The sequence below is a fragment of the Cebus imitator genome, unplaced genomic scaffold (genome assembly GCF_001604975.1).
Source record: "Cebus imitator isolate Cc_AM_T3 unplaced genomic scaffold, Cebus_imitator-1.0 Scaffold433, whole genome shotgun sequence".
Lineage (NCBI taxonomy): Eukaryota > Metazoa > Chordata > Mammalia > Primates > Cebidae > Cebus > Cebus imitator.
This window is the reverse complement of record NW_016107748.1, coordinates 152,115-164,751: the sequence shown is the minus strand read 5'-3', so window position 1 is coordinate 164,751 and position 12,637 is coordinate 152,115. Positions and strand designations below refer to the sequence as shown.

General features: G+C 37.3%; 1 protein-coding gene across 4 annotated transcripts in view; it reads left to right on the top strand.

Annotated features, from left to right (window-relative positions):
* Window positions 1-12,637, top strand: part of TAFA2 (TAFA chemokine like family member 2) — a 483,813-nt gene that overhangs the window by 336,264 nt on the left and 134,912 nt on the right. For 2 of the 4 annotated variants that reach the window (XR_005197126.1, XM_037731942.1), the window contains exon 3: window positions 11,598-11,681. The exons of the other annotated variants lie outside the window; for them this stretch is intronic. Coding sequence is in view for 1 of the 2 variants with exons in the window: in XM_037731942.1 (XP_037587870.1) it covers window positions 11,598-11,681 (84 nt within the window). In the remaining variant the exon portion in view is untranslated. The remainder of the gene's footprint in view (window positions 1-11,597; window positions 11,682-12,637) is intronic. 4 annotated transcript variants of the gene reach the window in all.

Below are 12,637 nucleotides of genomic sequence, written 5' to 3'. Positions count from 1 at the left end.
TCCTTCAGTTCTGCTCTGATCTTAGCTATTTCTTGTCTTCTGCTAGACTTTGAGGTTTTTTGATCTTGCTCCTCTAGCTCTTTCAGTTTTGATGATAGGGTGTCAATTTTTGATCTCTCCTTGCTTCTCATGTGGGCACTCATTGCTATATATTTTCCTCTAGAGACTGCTTTAAATGTGTCCCAGAGATTCTGGTATGTTGTGTCTTCATTCTCGTTGGTTTCAAAGAACATCTTTATTTTAGTTTTCATTTCATTGTTTATCCAGTCAACATTCAAGAACAAGTTGTTCTGTTTCCATGAAGCTGTGCGGTTCTGGGTTAGTTTTTGAATTCTGAGTTCTAACTTGATTGCACTGTGGTCTGAGAGACTGTTTGTTATGATTTCCGTTCTTATTTGCTGAGGAGTGATTTACTCCCAATTATGCGGTCAGTTTTAGAGTAGGTGTGATGTGGTGCTGAGAAGAATGTATAATCTGTGGATTTGGGGTGGAGAGTTCTGTAAATGTCTATTAGGTTTCCTTGGTCCAGGTCTGAGTTCAAGTCCCTGATATCCTTGTTAATTTTGTCTGGTTATCTGTCTAATATTGAAATGGGGTGTTAAAGTCCCCCACTAAAATTGTGTGGGAGTCTAAGTCTCTTTGTAAGTTATTAATAACTTCCCTTATGTATCTGGGTGCTCCTGTTTTGGGTGCGTACATATTTAAGATCGTTAGCTCTTCTTGTTGCATTGATCCTTTTACCATTATGTAATGTCTTTCTTTGTCTCTTTTGATCTTTGTTGCTTTAAAGTCTAATTTATCAGAGATGAGAATTGCAACTCCTGCTTTTTTTTTTGCTCTCCATTTGCTTGGTAAGTCTTCCTCCATTCCTTTATTTTGAGCCTTTGTGTATCCTTGCATGTGAGATGGGTTTCCTGGATACAGCACACCGATGGGTTTTGGCTTTTTATCCAATTTGCCCATCTGTGTCTTTTGATTGGGGCATTTAGTCCATTTACATTTATGGTTAATATTGTTATGTGTGAATTTGATACTGCCATTTTGGTGCTAGCTGGCTGTTTTGCCCCATAGTTGATGCAGATTCTTCATTGTGTTGATTCTCTTTATCATTTGGCATGTTTTTGGAGTGGCTGGTAGTGGTTGTTCCTTTATATGTGTAGAGCCTCTTTCAGGAGCTCTTGTAAAGGTGGCCTGGTGGTGACGAAATCTCTCAGTATTTGCATGTTCACAAAGGATTTTATTTTTCCTTCACTTATGAAGCTTAGTTTGGCTGGGTAGGAGATTCTGGGTTGAAAGTTCTTTTCTTTGAGGATGCTGAATATTGGCCCCCACTCTCTTCTGGCTTGTAGGGTTTCTGCTGTGAGTCTGATGGGCTTCCCTTTGTGGGTAACCCGACCTTTCTCTCTGGCTGCCCTTAGTATTTTCTCCTTCATTTCAACCCTGGTGAATCTGACGATTATGTGCCTTGGGGTTGCTCTTCTTGACGAATATCTTTGTGGTGTCTCTGTATTTCCTGGACTTGAATATTTGCCTGCATTGCTAGGTTGGGGAAGTTTTCCTGGATAATATCCTGAAGAGTATTTTCCAGCTTGGATTCATTCTCTTTGTCGCATTCAGGTACGCCTATCAAACATAGATTAGGTCTTTTCACATAGTCCCACATTTCTTGGAGGCTTTGTTCATTCCTTTTTACCCTTTTTTCTCCATTCTTGCCTTCCCGTTTTATTTCATTGAGTTGATGTTCGACCTCTGATATCCTTTCTTCTGCTTGGTCAATTCGGCTGTTGATACTTGTGCATGCTTCACGAAGTTCTTGTGTTGAATTTTTCAGCTCCATCAATTCACTTATATTCCTTTCTAGTTTGTCCATTCTCGTTAGCATTTCGTCAAATCTTTTTTCAACGTTCTTAGTTTCTTTGCATTGGATTAGAACATGTTCTTTTAGTTCACAGAAATTTCTTACTACCCACCTTCTGAAGTCTGATTCTGTCATTTCCTCACAGTCCTTCTCCATCCAGCCTTGTTCCCTTGCTGGTGAGGAGTTGTGATCCCTTTTAGGAGGAGAGGTGTTCTGGTGTCGGTTGTTTTCATCCTTTTTGCGCTGGTTTCTTCCCATCTTTATGGATTTATCCACCTGTTGTCTTTGTAGTTGCTGGCTTTCAGATTGGGTCTCTGAGTGAACGTTCTGTTTGTTGATGATGAGGTTATTTCTGTTTCTTGGTTTTGCTTCTGACAGTCTGGCCCCTCTGCTATAGGTCTGCTGAGGTCCACTCCAGGAGCTGCTTGCCTGGGGATCACATACAGCAGCTGCTGAACAGTAAGGGTTGTTACCAGTTTTCTTCTTCTGCTATCTTTGTCCCAGAAGGATACCTGCCAAGTGTCAGTCTGATCTCTCCTTTATGAGGTGGCTCTTTGGATATACAGGGGTCAGGGAGCTGCTTGAAGAGACGGTCTTTTCTTTATAGGAGCTCAAATGCTGAGCTGTGAGCTCCGTTGTTCATTCAGAGCTGCTGGGCAGGTACGTTTAGGTCTGCTGCAGCAGAACTCATAAACCGCTTTTTGTTCCCAGGTGCTCTGTCCCAGGGATTTAGGGCTTTATGAGTTTCCGTTATGCTGCTGCCTTCTTTTTTTTTCCTTCAGAGCTGCCCTGCCCAGCAAGGAGGCAGCCTAGTCACTGTCTGCCTGCAGAGGCTTTGCTGAGCTGCTGTGGGCTCCGCCCAGCTGCTGAGTGAACTTCCCTGCAGTCCTGTTTATATGGGTATAGTTAGAACTGCCTTGGCAATGGTGGCCCGCCTCTGTTGGGGCAGAGCCTCTCTGTAGTGGCAGGCTGCCTCAGCAGTGGCGGGCTGCCTAAGCAATGACAGGTTGCCTTGGCAACGGCAGGCTGCCTCAGCATTGGCTGACTGCCTCTGTAGTGGTGGGCTGCCTCGGTAATGGTGGACGCCCCTCCCCCACAGAGCTGGACCATCCCGGGTTCAGCTGCACTTGCTGTGAAACTCTCAATCCAGAGAGTTTCTGATTGCTGTTCTTTTGTGGGGGTGGGACCAGCCGAGCCTGATTGCTGGCTCCCTGCCTCAGAGCCTTTTTTTTTTTTTTTTTTTAAGTTGGTGTTACAGTCACCTGTTGAAGAGGCACCGGGTCTGAGTTTTTTCCCCTGCAGCAAGTCACTGCGCTGGCTTAAACAGCGGCACTGAGATTCATGGTGCTTTTTTTGCCCTGGAATCTACTGTCCTGGTTCCCTGCTCAGTCCCCTTTTTAAACAGACGAATGGGCGACTTCCCATGGCTCCAATCACCAGCCAAAGGGGCACCCGGACCAGTGTATTTTGTATGGAGAACCGCCGCTCCGGGGCGCCGACAAAGCAGCCGCGCTGGCTGAAACAGCCGTGCTGGCGACCCGTGGAGCTCCTCCGCCTGGGAATTTCCTAGTCTGTGGGCAATAAAAATGTGGCGTCCACTCACCCTCTGCGCTTTCACTGGGAGCTACAATCCTTACCTCTTCCTAAATGGCCATCTTTGATCTGTCCCCCCTGTTTTTTTTTTTCTCTCTTAGCAGTAAACATTGAGAGTTTACATGTATCTAAAAATATCCATAGGCCGGGCGCGGTGGCTCAAGCCTGTAATCCCAGCACTTTGGGAGGCCGAGGCGGGTGGATCACGAGGTCAAGAGATCAAGACCATCCTGGTCAACACGGTGAAACCCCGTCTCTACTAAAACTACAAAAAATTAGCTGGGCGTGGTGGCGCGTGCCTGTAATCCCAGCTACTCAGGAGGCTGAGGCAGGAGAATTGCCTGAACCCAGGAGGCGGAGGTTGCGGTGAGCCGAGATCGCGCCATTGCACTCCAGCCTGGGTAACAAAAGCAAAACTCCGACTCAAAAAATAAATAAAAATAAAAAAATAAAAATATCCATAAACATATATTTTAGTTGGAGCATGGAAAAACATTATATAAATACACCCTAAATTTCTTAACAAAATTCTAATTTTTAGATGTCTTTGAGACATTTGATTTGTTAATACTAAATAAAAACCTTTGTATAATTTTCGTTCACATGTAATATTAATTTTTTCAATATTTAATACAAATGAGAACTTTGGGGTTCAAAAAAAATGAAATGGTTAGGTGTATATCATTCAACATCCAGTCAGGAAAATTGGAATCACAGTAGGGCAGCTTAAAACAGGGAATTGGTGCCAAAGTGCTGAATGGGCTGGAAAGGAAATAGGGAAGAATGATACTGTCACCAGACACTTGTAGCTTCAGAGAGCTGTTCCTGTCCTTAGAAGTCGGAGAGCAAGGAGCAACACAGTGTTACACAGGGCTCCTGATTGTACATGCTATAGTGGCTGATGAAGCCATTCTGTGCTGTAGGAATCAATTCATGGCTACTGAGCACGAAACCAGGAACCATTTCTCTCTTGATACTACAGGAGCTGCCTGAGAGGCTGAATGCTGCCAATGCTGCTACACTGTCTGCTAATGCTGTTAAAGCCCACGGGCATCTATAGTACCTTACCTTAGCACTTCTGAAGCCAGAAGTAGGAAAAAATAGGTGGTTTCTTCCTTCCCTGGGTTTTATAAGAGTGCGGTCCCCTAAGAAGCGACACCAAGATGGAATTCAACACACCAAAAATTAACGGGTGGAAACACCTTAAATAATATAAAGTATAAATAAATAAATAAAAATATAAAGTATAAATAAATATTAAGCATAAAGAGGGGGTGCAGGAGAAAGAGGGCATGAACCTTCAGCCTATGAGGGTTTGACACCCATGAAAGAAGAGAAGGAAGGAGGATTAAGTAGGAAGAGCCTCAAACTTCAGCATAGTTTTGAAAAAGTCTTGGTCAGGCCAATTGGGAATCCCTGAGCAAAGGTTGCCATTAGAAACTAATCAGCAGCTAGCTGGTAAAGCAGTCAGGGAAATCTAGTATCTAAGCTTCCAGCTCCCTTCAATACAGAGAAGAATGTAGAAAGGTAAATGTTTCAGAAGAAAGGGACAAATATTTGCCAGAAGAGTATTTCTATGTATTCTCTAATTACTTTTTATTTCCTTGCGGAAGTATATAAAGCTTCCCCTCTCACCACTCTGAAAATACTGGCTGGCTACTAATTTTTTAAGAAAATTAAATTGAATATCTTTATTAAATGAGGAGGTCTAGACATAGTCTCTTATTTATATTTTAATTTATACTTTTGAATATTAATAAATGGATAAAGTTAATTTTGAACTATTCTTATTTTCTGTTATTTGGATAAGTTGTGTCTTTGCCAACTCCATATTTCTTTTAATTTGTTTCAGAATCTTATATAGCTCTTAAAGCTTGGTTACATATGTTGTATATTTTCAGTTATATACTTTTCAAATGTAATGTTTAAAATAATGTTTCTATATTTTAGAATGTAAAATATAAGCTATTGTTGAAGACGACTGAAAAATATATAAAAATATAAAGCAAAAACTTTAAAACACCTGTAATTCCACTACACATACACCATTAACACTCAAATACTGTTCACATTAAGACTATGCTGTACTTATAGATTTGTATCTTACATTTTCACTTATTTTTTGTGAGTATTTCTTTACATTTCCTTTGAAAATTTTTTAACCATACCATATTATTGTTTGAGCTGTTTTTTTTTTTAGTAAAACTAATGCTGCAATAAACATTCATAACTGTTTTTTCCAAATCTGTTTATTTACTTAGGCTAGATTTGTAGTGCAGGATGTTTTGACAATGATACTTTCAATTATAAAAATGATTTGTACTCATTTTAGGATATTTAGAAAGCATAAAATATCACTAATAAAAATGATCTAGACTAGAATCATAGAATGTTCATTTATTAACACACACATTAAAATGTATACATATTGATATATGTTGTCAAATTGTCAACCTGTCAATTTATATTCTTATCAGCAGAGAATGAACGCTTGTATTTATAAACCCTTATCAACACTGAGATTTATTATTCTATTTAATCTTTGCCAATTTTATCCTCTTTTAATTTGTGATTTTTAATTACTACGGATGATAAGTAAAACTTTTATTGGTTTATTGACAATTAATATTTCTTAATCACCTTTTCATATATTTTATTCTTTGTGTTAGTAGACACTGTTTTTATCATGGCTTTATAAGAGCTACTTATAAATAATTAACAGTCAGTACTTTAAATTTTACGTTGTCAATCTATTAGCATATAGTATAGTAGAACAGTTTCAGAGACTCAGACAATTTGAATTTAAACCAGGTTTATCTCTTTACTAGCTGTAGGTAATTTTGTTTGAGGGAAGTAGGATGGTAATATTGATACTTTTAAGATAGTTTCTTTATGTTTGAATTTAAAAAAATAAACATGCATATCTGTCTATCAATAGATAGATCAAAATTAAAAGACATATAACCCATATAGAAATCTAGATAGACATGGGGTTTGTGTTTTTGTGTCTTTTAATATTGAGTGAAACCTTTCAAACTTAGGTTTCCATTTTCTAAGAAAATCTTACTTTTATTTTGTCTTTGATGCTTTTATCTTTTTGGTGTTTTTTCTTCCCAGAAATATTTACTATCCAAGTTGGATCATTATTTTCTGTTCTCTGTATGTTGCAACCTTTTTCTCATTTTTGATAATGCTTTTTCATGTTTCCTCTCTCATATATTAAGTTGACTCTCTCCTCAATGATTAGTCATTTCTGTAATTTGATTCTAACCTTTATTTCTGCTAATGAGATTTTTAAAATTATTTTGAAGCATCTAGCAGAGTGCATGATACAGAAATTAAAAAATATATATTTATTTTTACTTTAAGACTCTTTTGCCTATAGTCATACTAAAGAAAAAATTAGCTAAATGATAATATACTGTTAAATGAAATATAAATATACATGTTAAATAAAGAGCATATTTTAAGTTCATTTTCACAGAAAGCTAGCTATCTCTTTTCTCCCACTCCTGTTGTTCTGGATCCAAATTTGACTTCAGCTTCCTTAATAGTTTAAGATTCTTTGGGAGAGCTTAATAGGTAAGCCCATGTATGAAACAGGGTGGCTACAGTCAGGACGTGTAAAGGTAGTATCTTAGTTCAGGTTATGGATGTCCAGCAGTAATGTGGCTATAGAGAATAAAATACTCAGCATTTTATGTTTCTAAGCTCATGAAGACATACTTCCAGCTCTTAAAAGTAGGTGGATGCAACATACTTTCTATGACTGAATTGAGTGTTCTCAGCTGAGTCAGGCAGAATAACCTTAGGGGAAAATAGAAGGAGAGAAAGCAAAAATGTATCAGCTTATTGCCAAGACAAACTGAGACAAGAATCTGAGCCAGATTCACCTAAGCATCTCTTTTAGGTTAAAAAGACAGCACAAGGATGGCAGGCATTTTTTTTTTAAGAACAGCCCTCAGTGTGTCTGCCCTGTTGAGCCACTGCTCCTGTCTGGATTGGTTTTCCTCTGCGTCTGGTATATATACTTCATCCTGGGATATCTCTTCACTATCATCCTGACAATTACCTCCTCCCATCTCTTACATATGATGATACATTTCCTGGGTCTTATACATCTTCAGCATTTTTTAGTTTGCTGTTTCATTTTGGTGAAGTGTATCATTTAGCTGTTTCTTGAGGAAAAACATAAATAAGAAATTTATTTTTTAAAACTGTGCTTGTCTAATATATCTTTATTGTACCCCATATTTAAATGATAGTTTGGCTGGGTATACAAATATATGGAGGGAATATAGAAACTTGAAGATATTTGTCCATTATTTTCTCACTGTAGTGTTGTTGCTGATTAAAAGTGTGAGATAATTCTTATTTGTAATCTTTATCTTTTGTTTGTGACCTTTTTTCCCTCTTCCCTCTCTCTTCTGCAATTTCAAAATGATGTATATCGTGGTAAAGATCCATTATCATTAACTGCAGAGCTGTGCATTTTTGTACCCTTTTGTCTGGCAAATCATATATGCCAGTAGTGAAAATATTTATTGAATTATTTAATTGAGGATTTTCTCCCCTCTCTGTTTCTGGATGTCCTATTGTTAGGTTGTTTGATCTCTTAAACTTGTCTTCTAGTAGTGTTGTTTTCTCTCCTGCCTTCATTTCTATCTTTTTGCTATAAATTTTTGGGGGAGATTTCTTTATTGATCAAACCTGTGCAAAATTTTACATCTTCTTCTTGTACTTTTAATTTCTAAGTGTACTTTATTTTTAAAAAAATCTCATGTCCTCCATTTTAAATTATTTCTTATTGCATAGTCTCTCCTAAGATTTTGTGCTGACTTTGCTATTTTGGTTTCTATCTTCTATACTAGAAGCTTTCTTCAAATAATTGATAATTCCAAACTATCTACTCTGAAAGCTTTGAGTATGTTCGTGGGGCTTGAAAAATCGAGACTCAATGTAAAATAATGCAGTAGGTCTTTTGTTGGAGAACCACTAGTGTTAATACATTTAGGTTTTCTCTTTTAGACTGTTCAGGTTTTTTACATAAGAAGCTCACTTTTGGCTTAAGATGTTGGAGAGTTGAGAGGTGAAAGCAGTTAGGGTGGGAATGTGTTACACGTTCAGCATTCTGTAGCTTATTCACTTACTTTGTTTTCAGTATGGTGCCTACACACCCTCTACTCTGTCTTGTGTTTCCCAGTTCAGAGGATAACTCTGTCTCTCTTAAAAAACAAAATAGAAAAACCCTCCAATCAAACAAAAAACTTTCAACTTGCTGCCAGGTTGGTGGATGGGCAGCCACACACTGATGTGGACTGATGGAGAGTAACAAGAGATGTAATTACCTCTCAAACAGCTTTCAAATGCTCCCACTTATTGTCCTCACCCTTCACCCCTTCCAGGATGAACATGATGCTTTCAGTTTCCCCATTCTTTTGACCGTTCTGGGCTACCAGTCTAGAGATTCTGCTTTCTTGAGTCCAGTAAGTTCCAAAGTTTTGTTGCCATTGCCTCCTACTTAAATCCATTTTTTCAAACCATCATAAATTAAAACACTAATAGTGTTTTAAATTTAGCTGTTTTTAAAATTTTTCTTATACTTTTCCTTACCTTGTCACTCTTTTCCAACTTCATATTTTTTTCTTTTTTCTTGTTTGTTTTATTTGGGCTCTGGGATACATGTGCACATCCTGCATCCTGCAGGATTGTTACATAGGTGCATACATGCCATGGTGGTTTGCTGTCTCCATCCCCCACCCCCTGTCGCCTACATCAGACATTCCTCCCGGTGTTATTCCTCCCCATCCTCCCCACCTGCCTTACTGTCTCTCCCCTCCCACCACTCCCCTCCTCTCCACTCCCCCACCTAGCCCTGTGAGTGTTGTTCCCTTCCCTGTGCCCAAGTGTTCTCATTGTTCATCACCTGCCTATAAGTGAAAACATGCCATATTTGGTTTTCTGTTCTTGTGTCAGTTTGCTGAGAATGATGGTTTCTAGATCCACCTATGTCTCTACAAAGGACATGAACTCATTATTTTTTATGGCTGCATAGTATTCCATGGTGTATATGTGCCACATTTCCCAACTTCATATTTTAATTCACACTTTGCTATTGTAACACATCCCTCAATATTGATTTGATCTTTGATCAGGTTCATGTTTCCTGAACTATTGGAAGTACAAAGCAGAAGCTTTGTAAAGTTTATTTTTGCCTCTTATAGTATTTTTAATTATTTCATATTTCTTAATGTATGATTGAATAAAAATTGCATATATTTAAGGCATACAATGTAATGTTTTGATGTATGTATACATTATGAAATGATTACCACATTCCAGCTGATTAACATATCCATCGTCTCACATGGTTACCATTTTCCTGTATGGTAAGGACACTTGACAGCTCTCTCTTAGCAAATTTAAAGTGTACAATATATTATTAACTATAGTCGCTATCCTGTATGTTAGGTCTGCAGTACTTATTCTTCCTACAGCTAAAGGTTTGTACCCTTTAACTTGTATTTCTTTTCTCTCACTCTCTTGTAGTATATTTTAAAATAATGCTATGCTATTGCTTTTAGAATACTGTATCTTCCTCTCATTTAACAATATCTTTCTACAAGCCTTGATTTTTCTTCCTATTTTTCTCATCCTTTCCTATTATTTGTCCCAAACTGGATGGGTGGGACTTGAATTTTCCTTCCCCATGTATATCCTGTTAGAATTCTGCTCTCAACATATAAATTGTACATTCTAAAGCTGTAGCTAGCTCCACTAGGGAACAACTTCTCTGCCTGATTTCCTCTTAGTTTTTATGGGAGTTGCTTTGACAGGCACCAAACATGTGTATTTAATTTTGGAATTGGTAAGGCTTCCTTCCAGGTACTGAAGACATTCCTACCCCTGGATTTTGCTGCCGTGAAGTCAAAGAATAATGCCATTATCCTTCTGGTTTTGTGTTTGCTCTCTCAGAGCAGCTGCTGTTTAATTCTGAAGGTTCAGAAAGCATTCTCAGCCCCATGTTTCCCTGTCCACAGCTCACTTACTCTGTTCCCTGTTGCACAAGCCAGGCTTTGGAATCATTTCTGACACCTCTTGCCATCTAGTCAATTGTGAAATCCAGTTTCTTTTAATTCCTAGTCATCTCTCAAATTTGACCCTCGTTCCCCATCTCCGTGGCCTTTATTTTCTCTGAACTGTTGCAACTCTTTTCTTATCCAAAATGTCCTGACTCTAATCCAGTGTCCACAGAGGTGCAAAAGTGAACTTTTAAAAATAAACATTTGATAATTTTATTTCTCTAGGTGGAACTCTTAAATTTAAAACTTGTAACATGGTTGACAAAGCCCTGTATGATTTGTTCCTGTTCCCTCCTTTGGGCACCTCTCCCTTACTCAGAATGATCCAGAGTTGATGATGATGATGATGATGATGATGATGATTCTTTTTTTTTTCTTTTTTTTCCATTTCTTGAAGGCACTATGTCCCCTTATGCCACATTTCCCTCTGTTTGCTTTTCGCATTTTATTGCTCTATTTGTCTAGCTAACTTCAGGCCATTATTCATGGCTATCATCTCCCCTAGAAATCCTTTCCTGTCCTTCTAGGTTAGTTTCCCTGTTATATGGTCCCATGGCACCTTGCACTCTTTACATCTGTTATCACAATTGTAACTATTTGTATAATTATTTGTTAATGCTTATTTTTCTCACTTTACTGTAAGCTGAGGTTAGAGTCATGTCTTTCATGTTCAATATCTCCTGTTCCTAACAGTATCTAGAGTAAATATAATTATGATATGGTCTTTTTCTTTAAGTATGCTTAAGTTTAGATTTTGTATTTCAAAATGTTGAACAAAGGTTACAGAAGAGTTTAAGAAGTAAATCGTGGTAGCAGATATCCTTGTTTTTTTTTTCTATTTTAAGTTGATAGTGCTGGTGTTCCAGCATTAAGAATAATGTTGGCTTTTAAAAGGTCTCTACCATTATATTTAAGAAATCTCTTCTCTGTGTATTTTTAAAGGTTTATATTTTCTTTTTAGTTTATAATATATTTGGGGTTAAAGTATTGCATACTTTAAAAATTTGGTCTATGAAATGAATAATCTTTTGCTGTAATTCCTCTTTCATGTTTGTTTATGCCAGATGATTCAAGAATTTTTAAAAATAAAATCTCAAAGCAGATCCAGTCTACTATGAGGAGATTAAAATATAGATTTCCTGGTGTTGGTGAGTTTATAGTCATTGACTGAAGTTATACCATTATTGCATAGTTTTATGCTTTAAAAAAAGAGCTGAAAACCATAACACATTTACTCTCTTTTGACTATGCAGAATTTATTAATTGAAGAGTATTTATTTATTTTCAGGTATATAGTGGGTACTGTACAGATATCAATAAGCATTCTATAACTTAAGATAATATGTTTAACATACTACAATGACTGATCATCCCCTTAAATTAAAGGAAGTAAAAAAAATTATTGAATTATTTAACTTGGAGTAGCTTGCTAATACATATTTACTTATAGAAGTGCTTGTCAATCTTTTCTTTTTCATTTTTTCCCTCTAAGGAGCTTCTTTAGACCTTTTTTTCCTAACTGATCCCTCTCCCTTAAAATTTTAATACCACAGGTATACTGTATATCAGTTTATGTGCTATATGTATATCTGTGATTTATAGAGAGTAAGATTTTTTTCACCTCCTATGAACCAATTCTCACCCTTTTGGGGATGATATCACCTCTGTTGAAAATGCATGACCTAGAGTTAGTCAGTTCTTGTTATTATGACAGCGATTTCATAGCACTATTTTTTTTGTCGTTAATGATAATTTATATAAGTCCTAACAGCATATAGATTTAACAGATCTTAAGGACTTGGAGAAACTAATATAATCTACTAGATCAACAATCTGTGTTTTAAAGAATTCACATAGCGACATATTTGAGGGAAAAGTTATTTAGTATGTCTTATATTCCTTTATCCATATGTTTTTCACAAACATCATATGAAAAAGAAAGATGTTGACCTTCTAAAGTACCTAAATTTTTATTCAATCACGCCAGGTTTCTAGTCTTGGCTCTGTGAACGCCTTCATTATCAAGTCACTAAAACATACTGTTCACCACACACTGGGGTCAGTTGGGGGGAAATAGGGGAGGGACGGTGGGGGGTGGGGAGCT